This window comes from Rattus norvegicus, chromosome 8, assembly GCF_036323735.1.
Source record: "Rattus norvegicus strain BN/NHsdMcwi chromosome 8, GRCr8, whole genome shotgun sequence".
NCBI classification, from domain to species: domain Eukaryota; kingdom Metazoa; phylum Chordata; class Mammalia; order Rodentia; family Muridae; genus Rattus; species Rattus norvegicus.
Genome location: NC_086026.1, coordinates 96,398,248 through 96,419,989, shown reverse-complemented (window position 1 = coordinate 96,419,989; position 21,742 = coordinate 96,398,248). Strand labels below are relative to the sequence as shown.

The 21,742-nt window shown below is 45.4% G+C and overlaps 2 protein-coding genes across 7 annotated transcripts; one reads left to right on the top strand and one right to left on the bottom strand.

Moving 5' to 3' along the window:
- Positions 1-674: 674 nt before the first annotated feature.
- Rwdd2a (RWD domain containing 2A) lies at positions 675-3,800 on the bottom strand. Of its 3 annotated transcripts, none has more exons than NM_001108773.2 (3): positions 3,723-3,800; positions 2,747-2,973; positions 675-1,722 (listed from the first exon to the last, which is right to left on the bottom strand). In NM_001108773.2, the coding sequence occupies exons 2-3, from the start codon at positions 2,945-2,947 to the stop codon at positions 1,045-1,047; spliced, it is 879 nt and encodes a 292-aa protein (NP_001102243.1). In that variant the 5' UTR covers positions 2,948-2,973; positions 3,723-3,800; the 3' UTR covers positions 675-1,044. The 3 variants fall into 3 exon arrangements, with proteins under 3 accessions (NP_001102243.1, XP_038937690.1, XP_006243547.1); XM_039081762.2 differs by having other exon boundaries at positions 3,422-3,728; XM_006243485.5 differs by having other exon boundaries at positions 3,547-3,728.
- A 144-nt stretch (positions 3,801-3,944) lies between these two features.
- Positions 3,945-21,659, top strand: Pgm3 (phosphoglucomutase 3). Of its 4 annotated transcripts, none has more exons than XM_063265789.1 (13): positions 3,961-4,071; positions 5,380-5,600; positions 6,235-6,419; positions 8,007-8,074; positions 10,798-10,931; positions 11,603-11,798; positions 13,685-13,842; positions 14,499-14,582; positions 16,785-16,883; positions 18,161-18,274; positions 19,025-19,147; positions 20,427-20,600; positions 21,268-21,659. In XM_063265789.1, the coding sequence occupies exons 2-13, from the start codon at positions 5,397-5,399 to the stop codon at positions 21,355-21,357; spliced, it is 1,629 nt and encodes a 542-aa protein (XP_063121859.1). In that variant the 5' UTR covers positions 3,961-4,071; positions 5,380-5,396; the 3' UTR covers positions 21,358-21,659. The 4 variants fall into 4 exon arrangements, with proteins under 4 accessions (XP_063121858.1, XP_063121859.1, XP_008764673.1 ...); NM_001401193.1 differs by having other exon boundaries at positions 3,969-4,071; positions 5,395-5,600; XM_063265788.1 differs by having other exon boundaries at positions 3,945-4,071; positions 5,395-5,600; positions 20,427-21,659.
- Positions 21,660-21,742: the final 83 nt, after the last annotated feature.

Sequence of the window (21,742 nt, the reverse complement as noted above, 5' to 3'; positions counted from 1 at the left end):
GTGTGTGAGTGTGTGTGTGTGTGTGTGTGGGGTTGGGGGTGTGTGTGAGTGTGTGTGTGTGGGGGGGGGGTTGGGTGTGTGTGAGTGTGTGTGGTGTGGGGGGGTTGGGGGTGTGTGTGAGTGTGTGTGTGTGTGTGGGGGTGTTGGGTGTGTGTGAGTGTGTGTGGGTGTGGGGGGGGTTGGGGGTGTGTGTGAGTGTGTGTGGGTGTGTGTGTGCGGGGGGGTTGGGGGTGTGTGTGAGTGTGTGTGTGTGGGGGGGTTGGGTGTGTGTGAGTGTGTGTGTGTGTGTGTGGGGTTGGGGGTGTGTGTGAGTGTGTGTGTGTGTGTGGGGGTGTTGGGTGTGTGTGAGTGTGTGTGTGTGTGTGTGTGGGGTTGGGGGTGTGTGTCAGTGTGTGTGGGTGTGGGGGGGGTTGGGGGTGTGTGTGAGTGTGTGTGTGTGTGTGGGGGTGTTGGGTGTGTGTGAGTGTGTGTGGGTGTGGGTGTTTTCCTACATCTGTCTATGTACTACTTACGAGCCTGGTTCCTGGGGAGCCCAGAAGAGGGCATCCATTCCACTGGAACTAGAGTTACAGATGGCCGTGAGCTGCTGTGGGAGTCCTCTGAAAGAGCAGCCCATGCCCTTAACTTCTGAGCCACGCCCCCAGCCTCGCTTTGAACTTGTTGAGACAAGTTGCTCTGGTTAAATATATCATTTTATTAATTTACAATGAAATGGTATTCAAGTGTGACTTTACACAGCAACCTGGAAACATCACAGTTACACTGGTAGAAAGTTAAAAGGCCCATTAGCATTAGCAGTCAGAAAATTCTAGAGCTAGGATTTCCACCCCGAATTCTACAGTCACTAGCCTTTTTATTTTGGTCTCAGGAACGTAAATACTTAAAGCAATTACAAGCGTAGACATCTTTTTTTTTTTTTTTTTTTTTTTTTGGTTCTTTTTTTTCCGGAGCTGGGGACCGAACCCAGGGCCTTGCGCTTCCTAGGTAAGCGCTCTACCACTGAGCTAAATCCCCAGCCCCAAGCGTAGACATCTTAATAGAGCTCTACGACTCTGAACTTTTGCTTTCAATTCCAAATAATATCTGAAAAACATGCTCGCTTTTGTGTTTTCTGAGAAACTCTAGGAATTGGCCCAGGTTCATGTGATAATCATTCCGCAGCCCATAGTCACCATGGGCCTCAAGGAGTAATTCTTCAAACGAATGGAAGAGACGTAGGTCCTCACCGTCCCCCTCTGTCTCCACAGTTTCTGCGTGCTTGCAGGAAATGTGTTTCCAATTGGGGTATCTGATTGTGTGCCAGAATTCCTCACAGTGATCCTTGAAGCCCTCCACACAGATTATACCAGGCTTTCCTGTCATGCAGAATCCAGTCACATCTAACCTTTTCCCCACTTCCAGAATCTTTTTCCGTAGGTCCTGCTGATATATGTGGTGGCTGTAGATCCACATTCGGAGGAATGTGTTCTTGACCGGCTTGGGCTGTACAGACGGCTCATCCGACAGCTTCCGGTTGAGGAAGTACGATGCACTGTTGTCCTGCAGCCACTGGATTGCTGCACACACGCACAGCTCACCCGGATCGAAAGTCCCAAGATAGGCACTGAGACCTTGATTGAGAAGAAGCTGCTGTTGTCTGTCAAGTTCAGGTGACCGTCCAAACAGCTGCAAAGCCACGTATGGGTAACTGTGCGGCATGGTTACTTGCAAATCAATTGTCACCTTAAAATAAAAACCACACAGATTTAGATACTGAGAAACCACACGGCAACCGCACAATTATGATAGGAACAGTCCTGGAGACCATCGAGTGCCCGATACTGACCAACTAAGTGTGCTAGGTGTCCTGGTGGAGCAGGAAGTGATGAAGTCACATGCGATTTCTGCCTTAGACTAGAGCTTATCGAGGGAGATGAGCATTAAACAATGCCCACACATAGCAAGAATTTCATTTGGACTTGATAGAGGCAGTATCTACTGTGGAAGAAGTTCACAGGCCCATTGAAGTGTGTAATCAAGGAGATAAAATGGTCTGAGAGAGGGACAACTAACGGATGCACAGGGGAGACTAAGACAGTCTTCTTAAATGTCCAGTTCACCTGGTACCTATGCTCTGCTAATGTTACTAGCTAGGGTTAAGGGAACCAGAGGATGGAGGGAAGTTTATATTTAACATTTAGAGTTTGTATGTGTAGTCACTCTGCCCAGTCAGTGCCACTGAAATGGAGGAAATCCTAAACATTAACTTCGTAAGAACCTGTTTGTTACAGTCATGGTGTATATAGAAGGCATAGTCTAACAGTTGGGTTGGTAAGAAACTGGTTGAGGGGACAGAATGACAATATAAGACTGTAAGATCTTTTCACGTTAAAAAGGCATGTGTCTTCATGTGAGGCTAAGGTAGTCAAGAGAATTTATGGATCTTCTTGTGTTTGGTACACTTTCCTTCCAAACAAGTACTGGGATACGTGTTTGAAACTGTTCATTTGTTTCCTGGACCGGAAGCTCATGCATTGGGTTTCCCACTTAACAAGTGGGTACCTGGGGCTGGAGAAGGCTCTGCCATGAAGAGCCCTGGCTGCTCTTCCAGGGGACCTAGGTTCAATTCCAGGTACCCACATGTAGTCCTGACCTCCAAGGGCACTGCATGCACATACATGAGGGGGAAACCCCCATACACGTTAAAAACAAAACACAATAGGCACCTAGAAAGAAACTCTTAGGAGACACAAATAAAAGCACCCACCTTGGGCTCCTCAATTTGGAGCGTGATCACAAATTCGATGTTGGGTGGGAGCGCCTCCCTAGTGCCGTCCAGGTACCTCTTTATGTTTGTTAGGGCGTTTACATCTTCGAGTTTTACTTCTCCTTGGTTAGGAAACATTGAAAACAGCATTTCCATCTCCAGCAGCTGAAGCTGAAGGCTTTCTTTTATCGATGCTGACATGTCTCCAAACTAACCGGCTTGGAAACCTGGGAAAGGCCCAGAAACCACGGAGTTGTAAATGATGGCTGGTGTCCAGGAAATTTTCCCAAGGTTCCTTTCCTAGGAGGCAGTCCCATTGTTTGTAGAGAGCTAAGGGCACACCTCCAGACATTTAAACTGTTTAGATTTCTATTCTCAGCCCCCAAACCTAGTATGCACACCATTCTTTAAAATGACTGTCAAAACCCAGATTCCTAGTCTCTCCTCCCCACCGTTGCCGGCCATTCTGGAGTCTGTGCTTTCAACAGGTGCTCGGGTGACAAATTTCGTGGCCGGTGGTTGCAAACACTTGTATTCCCGGTCAACCTCAATCCTGGGAAAAGCAGGGGTCGGCTGCAGCTAGGAAGGATGCCTGCAGCGCAGAGGGGAGGGCTCTAGGTCATCCCCGCCGCCAGCCCCCATCCGCAGCCCCCTCCGAGGACAGCCTTCCCTGACCGTAGTGGGGTGCAGCATTTCGCTCAGGTGCATAGGGACGCCACGGCACAGTCAGGGGCTGGGGGAGGGTCTCAGCCATTTCCACTTAATAAAATGATACGTAGGGCTAATTGGGTAAGACCCACAGGGATGGCGCTGCCCTCCTCTTCCAGGGGCTGGGCTGGGAGATGACCACAGTGGTGGGAGGGACGTCAACGCTCCCGTTCTTTAGAGACCCCGGGACCCTGAGGCCCAGGCTGAAAGGCGCAGCTGTCCAACCCGGGAGCTAACCCTCGGCCCGCCTCAGCCGCCGCGGCCTCACCCTTTCAGCTCACTCAAGCCAAGCAGTCCCCGAACCCGCTCCGAACCGCAGCCGCAGTTCCGCGGGCGCGAGCAGCGCGCGGACGGCTAGGGGGCGGGACCTGGCACATGGGGCGGGACCTGGCACATGGGGGCGGGGTCACAGAAACCAACTCGCCGCGATTGGCCGGGGCGGGGCCTGGTGATGCAGGGGCGGGGCCATCGGACCTTCCCAGCCGTGATTGGTGGGGGCGGGGCGTCGGCCCGGAAGCCAGGCTCGGCCACGTCTGCGAGATCTGAGTGAGCTGGTTAGGTGCACACTGCGCGGCCGCATCTCGCCTTTGGAGAGAACGTTCTTGCTCCAGATCTAGGTGAGCGGGCGTGGGGAACGCTGGGCCGCTGTGGGTGGGGGTTCCTTGGCAGCTGAGGCTGGGGATGACTGCGGGATCTACTCGGCGCGGCCCAGGTGCCTGCTGTCCTCACGATGTAGTGCGGGGAGCCGCGAGTAATCAGGAGCTGGGAGCAAGGATGCATCACGAAGAATGTGGCAGTTTGAATGAAAGAAGCGGGCACTGTTGGGACCTTTAATAAGCATTCCCATACCTAATTGAAATTAGTTCTAAAACTCCAAGTGCATTAAAGGTGGAAGCATGCTGTTGTTGTATGACTTATTTTTCTTTGAGAGAGTTCTGGATTTCATAGGAGTGGTTGACGCCCTTATGAATAATCGGGATACATTACTAACTGGACAGTTTTTTACAAAAATATATTCGTCCTTGTGAACAAAAGTTTGATAACTTTGGAGAGATCAAAATTAGCTTGGGAATGATTGATTTTACCAACTGGACAAAAGCAAACATTTCCCAACATTTCTTGTAGTTTTGTGTATTGAAGCAAGAAAGGGTAATAAAGCTAGGAGGTGTGGCTGGTAGGGGAGAGACAGCATTTCCTCTCTGGGCAAACTAGGATAGAGCTGACCCAGGAAGTGCATTTTGTGGCTCTGCAAGTACAGTGCTGACTGAAGTAGAAAACCCCGAGTTGAATTAATTGGAGGTATCCCACGGTGTTAGGGGGACTCATTTATTTTTAAATGACAGACTTTTAAAAGCAGCATCAAAGATGTTAGTTGTTTTAGACATCACTTTAGAAGGCTGCCATGTCTGTCTTTTATGAAGACTGGGAGTTCTGTGAGATGTCCTAGCTGACCTGGGAGGTCTCAGACCAGAGGAAATGACAGCACTTTGCTTTTCCTTTGGGACTGTTTCTTTCCAGCTTGGAAGGAATAGCAAAAGAGCCACACAGATTTGTGCATCTGACCTTCAGCCTCTGTCTTTCACTGGCCACACACAGACTTTATAATATTAACTGAGACTGACACCAGAGTTGATCCTTTTGTAAGATAAAATTATCGTTGATCTTCTAGGAGTCTCTGACCATAGATGTGGTGACTTTTATTTTAAGAAAGTTCATCGTGGAGGCAAAGTGGGAGAGGAGTCGGAAGCTGGTGTCTCTCCAGAATCTGTCCTGGAGTCCAGTTTCAGCAGGAGCTTCTAAGTAATCCTAACTCATGGACTCCTTTTCTCTTTTTTGACCTCCCAAACATAGTTCTTTGGAGAGGGTCCCAGTGAGACAAATGTGCCTAGTTGGGTTGGCAGTTGGTAAGAATTCCTTCATTATAGTTCTTACTTTTGTAGACATGGATCTGGAGGCTGTTTCTAAGCGCTCGGCATTCCATGCCAAGCCTCAGGGGCTCATTCTTCAGTATGGGACTGCTGGATTCCGGACAAATGCCCAACATCTTGATCATATCATGTTTCGAATGGGGTTGCTAGCTGTTCTGAGGTCAAAGCAGACAAGATCTACCATTGGAGTCATGGTTACGGCCTCACACAACCCTGAGGTAACAAGATGGTTAAGCTATAGTGTCTGAGAACCTTGAACCAAAGTCCACACACATTCTTTTCCCTCCCTCCCTCCATCCCTCTGTCCGTCCGTCCCTCCCTCCCTCTCTCTTTCTCTTTCTCTTTCTCGTCCTCTTTCTCTTCGAGACTAGGTTTCTCTGTGTAACCCTGGTTGTTCTGGAACTTGCTCTGCAGACCCAGGCTGGCCTCCCAATTCACAAAGATCCTCCTGCTTCTACCTCCGAAGCGCCGGGATCAAAGTCATGTGCCACCATCACTGGCTCAAAGTCCACATTTTAATGGTGGGAGTATGTGCCTTCGGGTTTGAAATAACTCTTGTTGCTGCCGTCTAGCTCAAGACTGAGCTGGGTGTGGAGGGAATGGGATGAGGCTATTTTCTTGGAGAGTATCCAGATTAGAGCAATAACAGAATATCCTTCCAAGTTTGGAGGGGGACATTATCAATAAGGATAGATAGCATCACAAGGAACTGAGGAGGAAATTGCATGGAGACTTGGTGTTGCTGGTGCCAGCTGGTACTCAGGGCAGTTCTCAGCCGTCAGCTGGATGACAGCAAAGGTTCTTTCTACTCACTCCACTGCGTGCTCCCTTAAGGTTTGTCTCTCTTTTAAGGAAGACAATGGCGTGAAATTGGTCGATCCTCTGGGGGAAATGTTGGCCCCTTCCTGGGAGGAGCATGCCACCCGTCTGGCCAGTGCCGAGGAGCAGGACCTGCCCAAGGTGCTTGCTGCCATCGTGGAGAGAGAAGCCGTGGATCCGCAGCAGACTGCCTTCATAGTTGTTGGCAGAGACACCAGGTGACAAGCAGGGTTGTCTGCGCAAGCGCACATATCCCGGAAGGATCATATCAGCGGGAAGGCAGGATTAAGAGAGGCCCAGGCCTCGCCGCTCTCTGTTTTCCTTTTGAGGTGGCACGAGGAGGCTAAGTTTGGGTTTGGAGGCCCCGAAGTCTTAGCGTTCACACAATGTGAGCAGGTTTTGTAGTCTTTGGGAGCTTTCATCTCCTCGAGTGTGTTGGCGACAAATCGGCATTTTTGTGAGTTTTTCCTGAAATAATCTGTGTAGAATAGCCGTGTCCTCACATGGTGGACGCATTAGTGAGTGTGGCACTGTAGGCTCGTTCCCCCTCTGCAGAGCCAGAGTACGTAGTTGTTTTGAATGAGCCACACATGGAGATTTTGTTTGTAGTCTGTTGCTGGTTCAGCTGTTCTGTCATTTCTCCATTCTGGAATTCACTGGAAACAATGTTATTGTCTGTGGGTTTGCCATGCGCGGCACCTTTTGCTTTACGAAAGCCTACTTCTTTTTGTGATGCTGGGTTAAACCTAGACCCTGAAACAATAGTTTTCTCTTTTATGCAAGCTCTGGCTTCATCCAAGTCACCTTCAAAGGATGCATCTTCTTATTCTCCGTGTAGCTGGGACTTGGTGTCTGTTACCAGAGGTTTTGCAGAAACCACACTCTCATTAGGTCCACAGGCAGAAGAACTGCTAAGTGATTAATGTCCTTGACTCATTTATTAGCCATTGCTGAGGTGGGCTCTTACCTGTGATTGTATAATGATTTGCTTGCCTTTCAGGCAGATGAGTAATTTGCTTTGATTTTATAGGAGGGAAACTAGGTTATGTGCACTCAAGAGTTCTAAGACTCCCGTATGCCTGCACTGTGTGCTTTCAGTATTGATTGTTTGCTATTACTTCCTAAGATGCAGGCTGCTACAGTCAAACTAGGTGCAAGTTCTAGCCTTTCCATCCTTTCTCTCTTTCCAGATATTCTTATTATTGCTTACCTATGTGTGTGTGCGCGCCTACGTGTTTGTGTGGACGTGGATTTGCTAGAGAAGGTCAGGTGTTTTATCAGATTTCTTTGAGCTAGAGTTACAGGCAGTTGTGAACTGCCTATGCTGGGAATTGAACTCAGATCCTCCGCAAGAGCCATCTCTCCAAGCCCTCTTTTATTACCCTCCTTCTTTTTTTCCCCCCACTACTGGGTATTAAACTCAGGGCCTTGCGTATGCTAGGAAAACACACTTCTACTTAGCTATATAGTCCTAACCCCCATTTTAATTCTGATACATTCTCACAAATTTACCCAGGCTGGCCTTGAATTCTATACTGGAAGTAGGTCATGAGCCTAGTGGTCCTCCTGTGCCAGCTTCAATTGGAGGTCTGCACATCATATCTGACTGACTCTTTGCATGTAGTTTGTAAACTTAAAAGCCAGAATTTTTCAAGACATCACCTATGCAAAGGCACCTGTAGACATACTGTAACTTGATGGCTTTCAGGTACAATGAATATGTGATTACCTTGAAATTCTTAGCACACGTCTTCTCCATTCGCTTTCCTGTTTGCTAAAATCTGCTTTATTCTTTCCTTTCGCAGACCCAGCAGCGAGAAACTTTCCCAGTCTGTAATAGACGGCGTGACTGTTTTAGGAGGTCAATTCCATGGTATGTAGTTTTAAGTTAATCATTAAGAAATTGTTTTTAAATTTCAAAAGTAACACATAGAATTGGGAAGTAACAAAACAATAAGAATTAAGAAAATAATTCTTAGATAAACTAACTTTCAAAATATTACAAATTTACCCACGAGACAGAGCGTATTAAATCTTTTCTTCATGTGACAATTCTTATTTACACATACAATCTTACCAGTGTTTCAGGATGAAAGCAAATTTAAATACTAATTAGAGGAGTGTGCTTATTGATTTTACAGAGAGCTCAGTCTTGGCTGCATAGTTGACTCTCGGGCATGGACAACATTTTCCAGAGTTTATGGATATTTTGATTATTGTCAGTGCCGAGAATGCTCTTCGCCTTCCTGCCCAGTAGAAGTATGCTTATGGCAACTGGAGCAGACACATGCTTAGGCACATTTCAGAAATGGTTGCAAATCCTGGTGTGATTTGAGCTGTGTGTCCCCTCAGCTTGCTGCCTCTGACTGCTCGTCTGGTCAGTCCTTAGTCTGTTTATGTCCATGATTCTGTCTCCTATACCAACCCGAATTTCGATTGCTGGATCCTCTAGATCAGGGTTTCTCAGTCTGTGGTCGAAACCTTTTGTAGGGGTGGGGGGGACGGGTGGACAGGGCGTGGAGGGGGATCAAGTGGCCTTTTCACTAGAGTCGTCTAAGACCATGGAAAACACAGATAATTATGATTTACAACAGTACCACAATTTCAGTTATGAAATAGTAACGAAATAATTTTATGGTTGGGGTCAGCACAACATAAGGGAGCTGTATTAAAGGGTCACAGCAGTAGGAAGGTTGAGGACCACAGCCATAGAGCGCTGCAGCCCCACCCCTCAGCCTCCTCTGGTTGTTGTGTCCCAAGAGTAAGCAGAGCCTAATTAAGGGATTTTATACACAAGAGAAACGGCTATGTTTACTTTAAGCCTTGTCTTAGGTAAGGTTTTACTGCTGTGAACAGACACCATGATCAAGGCAAGTCTTCTAAGGACAACATTTACAGGTCCAGAGGTTCAGTCAGTTATCAAGATGGGTGCATGGCAACATCCAGGCATGGTGTAGCAGAGCTGAGAGCTCTACATTTCCATCTGAAGGCTGCTAGGGGAAGACTCGATTCTAGGCAGCTAGGACAGGGGTGTAGCCCATCCCCACAGTAACACACCTAATCCAACAAGGTCCTACCTACTCCAACAAGGCCCCACCTCCTAATGGTCCACTCCCTGGGCCAAGCCTATACAAACCATCACAAACCTCCACTTGCTGTTGTGCAGAGGAGGAAATGGATAGGAAAAGAGACCAGGAGACCACTCTGGTATACACAGTAAGCTCTGTATAAGAATGAGTAGAGACACGAGCAGTGGGAAATCCTGACACTTTTTTATTTTTATTTTTAGAGATTTATTTACATTTCAAATGTTATCCCCTTTCCTGGTTTCCCATCCATAAATCCCCTCTCCCGTCCCCTCTCCCCCTTCTTCTATGAGGATGTTTCCCCACCTACCTACCCACCCATCCCTTCCTGCCTTTCCCCCCTGACTTTCCCCTACACTGGGGCATCAAGCCTTGGCGGAACCAAGGGCTTCTCCTCATTGGTGCCCAACAAGGCCATCCTCTGCTACATATGCCGCTGGAGCCATGGGTCTGTCTATGTGTAGTCTTTGGATGGTGGTTAGTCTCTGGGTGCTCTGGTTGGTTCTTGAATTGAAAGGATTTCAGGATTTGGTTAAGGCTAGAGCTATGAAAAAGAACTTTGAGGTTTCTAGGTTGATCAGGTAGGTAGGGGACATGTCCTTATGATATTGTTACGGGCCTGGGGTCGTTCAGAGATTCATCAGCCTGACCATGACTAAGAAGAAAAAGAAGCTTTACTCATATACTGGCACCAGGTCTACACCAGTGATTTGGAATTCCCAAGGTATAGCACCCAAGTACCTTAGTCAGGGGTTTATAAAGGCAAAACCCACAAAGCTACGGACTTCCTTCCTTCCCGCTGTGGTGGTACAAGCGAGGTTGTGGACAGAACTGTTTGTTATGTTACATGAGCAACATTTTCATTACAATTGGATAAGACCAGGCAATTAAGGAACAGCCCTTAGCACTCTGGGAAGTTATTTGTCCTTGGGTAAGTGGAACTTACAGGTTACAGGGATTTTTGCTTTATAGATTTCTCAACCACAGTAATTAAAAATAAAACATGTTAGCTGTCACAGTTTCAGTGACAATTTTTGTTTTCTGAGATTCTGGTATAAGCCATGGTTCAGATTATTGAACCACCAAACTTGTGGGTAGAAAGAGAGGTCTATTGGGGATGGGGTAGAGGTTGGGATTGATGGGGGTGGGTGGGGACAGAAATAAGAGCAAAATGGTGGAAAAGCCAATCGGCTGATGCCTGACCCCAGGCAATTGACCTTTGTGGGAAGGTTTAGGCAGGTTCTAGGGGATTAATGGAGGTTCCTGGCAAACTCTTCCCCCTCAGGCTATCTGCTTTAGTAGTAAACAGAAACCCACCCTTTAGGCTTGTTTACCTGACAGTCCTCTGTCTATTAAGGCCTGAGTCCTGGTTACCATAGTGTCACCAGCACCGGCACCTTTTTCTGGGGTGGTGGTGGGGGCTAACATTCTTATGGTATGAATTTATGTGAGCTGCTTTTGTTCATGAGAAGTGAGCCAGTGGAATGAATGCCTTTTGTCTGTGTGGCAGATTATGGCCTCTTGACCACACCTCAGCTACACTACATGGTGTATTGCCGGAATTCCGAAGGCCGCTATGGACAGGCCACCATAGAAGGCTACTGCCAGAAACTCTCCAGGGCTTTCGTAGAACTCATGAAACAGGTGAGACATTTCCCCATTGTGATTAGAATTCCTACAGGTGAATGAAGTAATTCAGTTGCCAGCCCAAGTTTACCACTTCTTCCCCAAATGCCAAGGATCACTAGATCCTTCTCTCTGAGAGCACAGGCTCTGCTCTGTGTTTACTGGTGAGTGTATCCTGAGAAAACTCATGGTGCCTTTTCCTGTTTTTATAACCTGATTATAATGTAGATGCCACTGGCTTGAGAGAAAATACCGGCAGCAGCAAGGACTTTGTTTTAGGTAGACCGACTTGTTAACCCTGGAGACCTGCAGGGTGTGATCCACTGACTGGTTCTCCTAGAACTCAGTTTTGGTGTGGGTGTTGTTGAAAGACTGAAAATTATAAAACAACCACAAAATCCCTAAAGCCCCAAATGTGCCTGGTGCCATCCTGTGCCTTGAAGAGCATGGGTAGTGTGCTCAGCCACTGTGTGCTCATGGTTAAATGGCTGCTACAGACACAGTGGGCCCTACTGCGTCGAGGTTCCGCTGCCTTCTGTGAGCTGTTCATTCCGTGACACTACTGCTGTGTTCAGGTTTATTTCAAGGACGTGGAAATAACAAGACCTCTTCATGTATATGTGCATGCATGCATGCATCCACCTTGGTGACGTGATGTTTTCCTTCCTATGTCTTTTTTCCTGTTACAGGCTTCCTGCAGTGGAGACGGAAGCAGATGGGTTAAGGTTGACTGTGCCAACGGCATAGGGGCCTTGAAGCTAAAGGAAATGGAGCACTACTTCCGCCAGGGACTGTCGGTTCTGCTGTTTAATGATGGGACTGAAGGGCGGCTCAACCACCTGTGCGGTGCTGACTTCGTGAAAAGTCAGCAGAAGCCCCCCCAGGGTATGTCAGGGTCATAGCAGCGGTGTCTAACCGGCCCCCAGAGCGCCGTGGAGCCAGCTCACGTAAGCTGCCTGTGAGCGGAGAGTCACGCCACCTTTGGATCCTCAGAGCTCTGCCCACTCATGGGTGCCATTCAGATCACGTCCTGCTGAAAGGACAGGCAGAAAACAGCACTTTAGGGTGACAGCTCTCAAAATTGAGATCTGTCAGGATCAAGCGCCTTCCTTGTCAGCACACAGATGGCCGCCTGTCTGTCTGTCCAGGGTGGGCTGCGTTGGGGTGCAGATTCCTATTGTCACCAGGCTTTGCCGGTGGCTCACGTCCAGGGAGCACACTGAGAATTCCTGATCGGAAGGCAGCAGTAGGACGTAGCTTACTGTTCATGCTGTCTGCACTAGACTCCTAGAAAGGGAGTGGAAGGCTGCCTGGAGATCATTAACCGACTCACTGATTCCCTCACGGGAAGATCAGAAGATCGGTGTGGTCACCTGTAGTGAGGCAGTGGACGCCCCGTTAGACTCCAGGATGCTCTCTGTTAACCTGGCCTGCATGGCGGGTGGATTGTTTGGGCCGCAGAGCCCGCGTTCAGTTGCATTTTTTACTTCACTGTTGAATGACTGATGTCTCTCCCTACACCATCAATCTGCTATCCCCACACATTACAGATCAGCTGCCCCACTCTACGGCTGTCCTGCATTTGCCTCACTTGTGGGGGCTGTTGTTGTGCCTCTCTGTGGTAGGCATTAAGTATTTTAATTTATGCCACCTTTCCAGTGTAGTGCTTGTTTTGATATTACTTTACTTGCCCTTCAGTTCTAGACTTTCACCTGTTTGTCTGATTGTTGAGGTCTCTACTTCTGTGGCTTTCTCTGTTGGCGAGACCCATGCCCTCTCCACAACAGGCTGTGTTTGGACCTGCAGGCAGCCAGGCTAACAGGATCTTCTTAGTCACCCAGTTGCTTCCTGTTGTCTTTGTGTCTCTGCTGCTGTCGTGCACTCCTAAGGGACAGCAAGATTTTCTGATAACTGACAGAGCAGTTGAAGTTTCAGTGAGTGTATGCAAATGCTCAGCGAGCTCTCAGAAGTTATAAGCTATGGTCCTATTTACTAGCATTTCTCCTTCCTGTCAGGATAAGCAGATAAAACATGTCTATTCGAATTAAAGGAGCTGGGCGGTGCTGGCCCACGCCTTTAATCCCAGCACTCAGGAGGCAGAGGCAGGCAGATCTCTGAGTTGGAGGCCAGCCTGGTAAATAGAGCAAGTTCTAGGACAGCCAAGGCTACACAGAGAAACCCTGATTTGAAAAGCAAAATAAAGAATTAAATCAAAGCTTATAAGTTAGCTAGTTCTGATTTTTATTTTTCATATGTAAGGGACAACATGGTTCTAAGTAACGTTTAGAAATCTCCATGACTTTCAAAAGATTATATGGGAAACTTGCCTAGCCAAACCAACTGGTTAATAAAATTTTATCTTAGTAGAATAGCATATTTCACATGTATGCGAGTGCCATTTTTGGTTTTTACTTTGCCTTGCAAGAATTTGACTGCAAAAAAGTGCCAGTAGCTTGGCAACTGGCATGCACCTTTTATTCTAACACTCAGAGGCAGGTGGCTATTGAGTTGGGAGGCCAGCCTGGGCTACCTAGTGAGGTTTGTCTTCAAAAAGAGTACCAGTAGGTCAAGTGCACATCGGTATTTAAAACTGGAAACAGTGGCTTGTTACTTGGAAGGGATCTTTTAAAACATCTCTTGAAATAGTGGATGTGCTGTACTGTAGCATTTAATATTTTGATCTGCTGTATTGAAAAGATAGTTAAGTGTTCATGTAGTGAGCTTTCTCATTTCTCAGTCTGAAGGGCGCTTTAAATCCTCCTGTGTGCTAGGAATGGCAATGAAGCCGGGTGACAGATGCTGCTCCTTTGACGGGGATGCAGACAGGATCGTGTATTACTACTGCGATGCAGCTGGCCGCTTTCATCTCATAGACGGAGACAAGATAGCGACGCTCATCAGCAGCTTCCTTAAAGAGCTACTGTTGGAGGTGAGGTGGGGCTGAGCCACACTCTGGCTGGCTGGGGAGCCTCTGAGTGTCCGAGCACCACCATATGGGAGTTCCCGAGACTCATGCCCTGAAACAAAAACAAGCACGGTGGCAGCCATGCCAACATGAGGCATTGGCTTTCACTGCAGTACAGAGAATGTTCTAGGTGATTGTATGCATGCGTCTTTTCTTTATGCTGGCTTGGCCTTATCATGGAGCTTTGTGACCTTTTGATTTCTTTATACTGACGACTCATGCATTACTGAGAATTCCATCATTACTGTCAAGTATAAAATTAGAACAAATAACACCTGATATAATTATTACTGTTACTGTGACAAGTTTAGTAATGTATTTTTTTTTCCTCTTTTGGAAATCTCCTTGAAACTAGTATAAAGCTGTAGTTGGAAATTATAACCTGGAAAAGGTTTATTAATAATTTACAGAGATCACAGATTGTCTTCAAGAGGACCCACAATAAAACAGTGCTTGCAGATAGTTTAGACTTTTTTCTAGGAGTAAATGATTCCATTTAGAATACCATTTTTTTCCCCTTAAACCAAGCCAGGGCAAAACTGGCTGCTTCTGGTGTCTTTACAACTCTCAGAGGCTCCCGTGCCTTTGATTGTGAGTTAAGCATCACTGTTTCCTTCTAGATTGGAGAAAATCTGAATATCGGCGTCGTACAGACAGCATATGCAAATGGAAGTTCCACAAGGTACCTTGAAGAAGTTATGAAGGTATCCCATCATCTGGTTTTGAGTCTTTTCTGAATAGTGTGGTAAGATGATTCTTCGGGGAAAATAATGTTATTACAAAGTGATCAGTGAACCAAGCTGAGCCACTCTCCAGGTTAATGTGACTAGGATCCAAAGACTGACATCTCTGGTGCAAGAGGGAGGGAGGGTTGGAGCTCACCTTGGAGCATTTACTGTAATATCAAAAACCTGTCCACTCCAAGTGCTTATAATGAGTGCAGATCTTTTAGAAGGCTAATTGAGTTGCATTTGTAACCCGTGGATACTTGAGGGCCTGAAGATGCCTCTTTCAAACACAATCGCATTATTGCACCTAGATATTTTTCATTGCTGTGATCAAAGACCTGGAAAGCAACTTATGGAAGGAAGGGCATCTTCTGCCTCAGTGTGAAGGCATATAGCCCCCAGCGGGAAAGATGTAGCAGGAGGAGTGTGAGGAGTGACATGGGGTCACTCAGGACGTGAAAGTAGAAAAGTGGGTCCTCCAGTGACTGACTTCCTTCAGCTAGGCTTCCCCCCTCAAGGCCTACTTGATGTATGGTTGTACTCAGGTGAGCCTGGCAGAGTTTGGGTATTGAGAGACTCTTTATCAGTAACCCCGTTGTGTAGACAGTATGTATGAGATGGGATGTGTCTGCTTGGCTCTGGGAGCAGGCGAGGATGTTTCCTGGAGCACCCTGGCATGCTCATCGTGGTCTTGCTTTACAGACCTATGTCTTTTGCTTTGGAGGGAGAGCCTTTCTGGGTTGATGGGGACTTTGCTTCTACTTGCTTTTCCAGTCTCTGACCACACTGGCTGCTCAGAGTCGGGTTCATGGACAAGATGGAAGCCGTTTGGTTTTCTCCATCTCACTAGTGGCTCTAATTTTTCCAGCCTTTTGAAAACCACTTCGAATTCCGGCAGGCTCTGGGCAGAGAAGTGAATCAATACAGCAGGAGAAGGACTGCGAAGAATGCTTGGGCTGGCTGCTCTCAACTGCAGTCAGTCTTCTAAAGGAGTAGAAATGAAGATTGATGTGGATTTCCTGTAGTTTAAGAGAGTAGTAGATGGTCAGAACATCACCAAGGCTGCTCGCTTCTGCCCTACTCTAAATACATGGTTATAGCAGCTTCACTCCACGGGTTTTCATGGGCTAGTGCTTGATCCTAGGACACATTCTGAGAAGTGCAGTAATGTGACGTGTTGGTGTCATGGTGTGACTCTATAGTGTCTTCAGCTGTGATGACCAGATGACCAGGGCATCATGAGACTTGGTCTTCTGGTACCACTGCAGCACCACTGTCCCTCCCTGACAGGATACCATTAACATAACGCAGGACTCTTTAACATGGACATTGTATTTACACATCAGAAACTGTTTACCTCTCAACCCATTTTCCTTTTGCATTAAGTATTTTTGACCTTTGCCTTCCTATGGTTTCTCAAGCAACAAATGCTGACCTTACTTGAGGCCTGTCGTGTGGTTTTGTTTCTGTGGTGAGTTTTTGGTAAATCTGTTGGGCTGTTTACTGCTGCTGATCCAGTCAATGTTACTTATTACTATCTATGACCAGTCTTGAAAGTCTAACTGGCCTTTTGTTGTCCCTTTAATTTTCATTTTTCAAGACAGGGTTTCCTCTGTATAGCCCTGGTTGTCTTGAAACTCACTCTGTAGTTGTCCTCTGAGTGAGCACTGGGATTAGAGTAGGATCAAAGGTGTGTAGCACCACACCCATCCCCAACTGGCCTATCATAACTTTCTAAGCCAATAAATAGTTGGCAAGAAATAGTCTTTGGACTCTATCTAGCTTGCCACTATTTATGAAAGTTCTATTGGAATTGAACCATATTGGAATCCTGCACATTTGTTTACATGAGGTCTGTGGCTGCCTCTGCACACTTATGTTTGTGGAAGACCATATAGCCTATAGGGTATAGGATATTTACCGTCTGGTCCTTCATAGAAAAGGAAAGCAGACCCCTTTGTCCTCATACTACAACTAACAACATACATACTACAACAACAGAAGCGGCCTTCTGAAAGCAGATGATGCCACTCTTCTGGTAGTCATTGTTGGTGTGGGTGTCTTAAACCTTTATTGTCTTTGGCATCAGAGGGAGGCTCCAGATTTTGTTCTTTATTTCTAGAATAATAGATATAACAAGTGTTTGATTAACCATTGTCTGTCTTTACTGTGTTGTAGGTACCTGTGTATTGCACTAAAACCGGTGTCAAACATTTGCATCACAAGGCTCAAGAGTTTGACATTGGAGTTTATTTTGAAGCGAATGGGCATGGCACAGTAAGTTTTGTTAAAGATGGCAACTGGCCCTGGCTGGCACTTTTCTTAATGCTGGAGTTCATGTAGGAGTAAACTACATGATTGTTGTATACTTTTTGATGCTGTAAAATGTTTTTTTAAGACTGTATTGATCTTGTATGAAGAATGTATCAATTTTAAAGGGGCTAGGGAGAGCTCAGTTGGATAACCAGATATGAGGTATGGAGTTTGATAAGTGCTGGAGAGGCAGAGACAGGCCATTCCGGGGATCACTGACAAATCAAGCTGGTGTAATCAGTGAGCCCTTCTAATGGAAGATCCTGTATCAAAAAGCAGTCCTTGATGAACATGAGGTCAATCCTGGCCTCAACATGTATGCATATAGACACATACACACCATTTAAAACAACACAATACATTATTTCATAATGTACAATTCAGCTCCTTAAAATATTCCCACTTCTTATAGAAGTTCAGTAGCTATGATGAAAAGTTTCATTGGGCTTAAAGTGTATATAAACATTTCTTAGTAGAGGACTATTCTGAAAAAAAAAAGTCTAACATAGTTCACATACTCTAAAAGTCACTATTTTAATGAGTATAACTATTTTTTAGATTTTTAAGGTTCAGATTTTATTTCAAAATGTCTTTGTACATCTCATTTCATGAATAGATTTGAGGTAGACATCTGAATGTAGTTTAAACTATTCTCTTTACTGTTTGCAATTTGCTTTTGGAAAAGCCAGGCGTATAAGGAGAAAGAGAATTTGCTTCTATAAAATACAACTAAAATATAACTTCAGCCTTTAAAGGGAAGTCCATAAGGTCTCTGTTGGATCTGTTCAACTTCAGTCATTATAAAGAAAATGGATATGTCTTTCAGTAAAACTTTACAAAACCCAGCAGGCCACCCTCGATCTTACTTTACCAAGGAGTGTCTATTTTCTCAGAGGGTTGAGCAGTGCGTGCTAACGTCAGTACTGGCCTTTTTAGGGTTATAAAAGGATGGTTGTGGCATTTCAAAACAGTGTATATGGTGGTAGGTATCTGACACTGTTTGCTGCATGGTTCAAGATGGGAGTGGAGAACACAGTAAACACATCTGTTTTCATCAAGTGGCACTCTCTTTTAAGTTAGCTTTATAATCCGTAAACTGTCTCCTTAGTAATACCCTTTATGCTCTGATTTGATCTTAATATTGATGGCGAACATAAAAGTAACATTATTACTAATTCAGTGTCTCCAGATTCTCTAGGAATGAAGGTAACCTGGACTGACTTCATACGCTTCCACCGCAGGCTCTGTTCAGTGAAGCGGTTGAAGCGAGGATAAAGAGACTCGCCCAAGAGCTGGAAGATGAAAAGGGAAGAGCTGCCAGGATGCTTGCGAGCTTCATCGACTTATTCAACCAGGTCAGAGCTGCTGAGGTGGCTGGCGAGGAGTTAACATTAAGACATGAACAAAGAATTGTATAAAAAGTGGAAAGGGCCTGGCTTGGTGGTTTATTTCCAACACTGTTGTCCACAGTTGAGACTTACACTAGAAATGGAACATTTTTATACGCCTCCTTTTCTTGATATTTTACTAAGAAAATGTTGAAAGTTCAAGTATACTTAGTAGTTACTGAGTTATATATTTTGTGTGTGGCTAACTTTTCAAAGACGACCTTTGGAAAATTCTTTAATATTTACATGTTTGAGCAAGATACATTTATGAGTCAGTGGAAGAGCAATGTCCCAAGTCCAGAGAGACAATGGAATGAGTGCCTGTTTGGACTGGCCATCTTATCCACCTTGCTTTATAATCACTGCAGGAATGGGAAGCAGGGTTATCATCTCTGTCTCACAGATGAAATACAAGCTAAGTCTGGCTCTAACTTCAAGTGTATCTTGAACCACAGCTTGTTCTCCCTCTTAGTGCCATCAAGAGATCTACTTGAAGTATTTGAGTCAGAGGGTGTCAGGACTGAACCTTTACCCAGTCTGTATGTTTCACACGACTTGAATACCTGTCCTTGTTACCTTCCACAGTTCTGTGTATCACCTTGGTGTTTATGTTATTTATTGCTCTCTGGCTGATGACGCCCAGCTTGATTTTCCAGGGGACGTGTTCCCATGGGATTTACTTAAGGCTGTCCTATGCTTTGCTCCCCAATCTTGCAGGCAGCTGGAGATGCTATTTCTGACATGCTGGTGATTGAGGCCATCCTGGCTCTGAAGGGGCTGTCTGTACAGCAGTGGGATGCTATTTATGCCGATCTTCCTAACAGACAACTCAAAGTTAAGGTGAAGAGAGTGTGAAACCACCTTGCTGAATGTAGCCGTTCTTCCAGTCTCCCCATGCCAAGTGTTTCCTGAGTGGGTTATGTTTCGTTATATGTACTTTCTAGTTAGGAAGTAAGGCCTTATAACAACTGTTTGCCTCGTACTTTAAAAAATAAGTTATTCTATACTCCCACTTTATAGAATGGGAGGGATTATGTGTGAATATGCATCACTTAAAAATGTGAACAAATTTAAACAAAGTCACAAAAACTATGTAACCAGCTTAAGCAGGTTTCTGCTTTCCTATTCATTTTCTCACATCCAAGCACATGCTATTTTGAAGCAAAACTGAGAGGAGCTAGTGTGAGCAGCAGAATCTGTATCTGTTAGAAGACTCTAAGGGAGAGAATTCTCTAAATGCATTTCAGATGAGCCCATATTTAATTTGTATCAGTCTACACATTCTTCAGTAGAATTGGATGAGAGATTAGAAATAGTAAAGCCAGACCTCAGAGAGAAATGACTGCAGAGTATTTGCTTTTCCCATATTTAGGAGATTCCACCACAGCTCTCTTATAATATGCTGCTTCTTACAAGGCATGGAAGTTATCTGATCAGTCCTGGGGCCAGACGGTAGTTATTGGCCATTATTTTAATGGTAGCCCTGAGCTAATTTGTGGAAATGTTCTCTTTAGCTAAAGGTAATTTTTTGCATACTGAAGAATTTTTCTTTCTTTTTTTTTTTTTTTCTTTTTTTCGGAGCTAGGGACCGAACCCAGGGCCTTGCGCTTGCTAGGCAAGTGCTCTACCACTGAGCTAAATCCCCAACCCCTAAGAATTTTTCTTTAAAGAGTTATGTAGATGTTTAAAGCTGCTTGGCACCCGTGATGGTGGTGCATGCTTTTAATCCCAGCACTCAGGAGGCAGAGACAGGTGATCTCTGAGTTCAGAACTAGCCTGGTCTGCAGAACAAGTTCCAGGACAGTCAGGGATAGAAACTGTCTTGAAAAACTACAAACAAAACAGGAAATTTTATTATGGTGAGTTTTGCCTCACCTGCTCTGGGGTTTCACTGCTGCACACGGTAACCTGAAGTGCCCACCTGTTCCTCTGTGGCAGACTGTTTTGAACAGGGTAAGCTTTAGAAAGTGAGTCTGACATAGTAACACATGACGTGTTTTTTTTTTTTTTTTTTTCTTTTTTTCGGAGCTGGGGACCGAACCCAGGGCCTTGCGCTTGCTAGGCAAGCACTGTACCACTGAGCTAAATCCCCAACCCCACATGACGTGTTTGTGCGCAGGTTGCGGACAGAAGAGTTATTAGCACCACAGATGCTGAGAGACAAGCAGTCACTCCACCAGGACTCCAGGAGGCAATCAATGACCTGGTGAAGAAGTACAAGCTTGCCCGAGCTTTTGTACGGCCCTCTGGTACTGAGGATGTTGTCCGAGTCTATGCAGAAGCCACCTCACAAGTAAGCTGGGATCAATCTACTGACAGAGTTGGGAATCAAGGAACACAGGGAAGGAGCAAGCACTCTGTGTTTGGATCTCACCATGGCTTTCCTTTGACATCTGTGAATACAGTCCTTTAGGAAATGGAGATTGAAGTGAGTGTGAATACAGTGAGAGGCTAGTCAGAGGTACACGGTTAGACAAGTTTACACCCCCTTTAATTTGTTCCCAGACAATGTTCTTTATCCCAGATTCTCGAGGATGTGTTCTGGCTGTGCAGGGATAAGTAATAAATCCTTAGTTTAGTTTGACACATGCTAATTTTAATATATTCTTTTCCCCCTTTAAATCTGTAGTTTGTGGAAGTTTCTGGACTTTCCAAACCTTTCTTCAGAGGATATTCCTGTCCTTACTCTGTACCTGTATTTTCTGCAATTTTATCATTTGCCCTTTGGGTGAACGTGGAGAAACATCAACAGTTACCTCTAAGAATTACTTATGGAGGCTTGGTTTTAAGTTAATTTAGAATAATTTTATAAACTAGAAACTGAAAATTGCATTTAGAAGTACCCAACCCACTTTTTATTTAATTGTGGGCTTTAGAACTTATTACTAAAAGCTGGAAACAGTCGGGAAGGACCCAAAACAGGCACTGTGCCTCTCCCCTAACCTTACTGTGATTTGCAGGAAAGTGCAGATACGCTTGCCTATGAGGTGAGCTTGGCGGTGTTTCAGCTGGCCGGAGGCATTGGAGAAAGACCACAACCACCTTTCTGAAGATGAATTTTATATTCTGTGGAAATGGACTTCTGAAATGTTTTTATAACACTTTATAATACTAAAGCACTAAGGCATTTGCAATCGTGACATGACAAATGCATGCTAATGGATTATTTCTAGATGGTTTTTAAATGCTACCAGGAAAAAAATGTTTAGAAGCTCTAAATCTTAGACATGGGAATGAAGCTTACCCTGATTTTAATCTGTATTATGTTTTAATAGCTCAAGTGTCATTAATTTTACAGGGTATGCAGTGAATTCATGTAGGGTATTGGGAATTAAACTTTATTACCAACTAACTCTTGGCAGCACCTTTGCGATTGCTCACCTAACCGAGATGCAGCACTGACATGCCTGGTTCACATAGGGGAGATTTTGTATG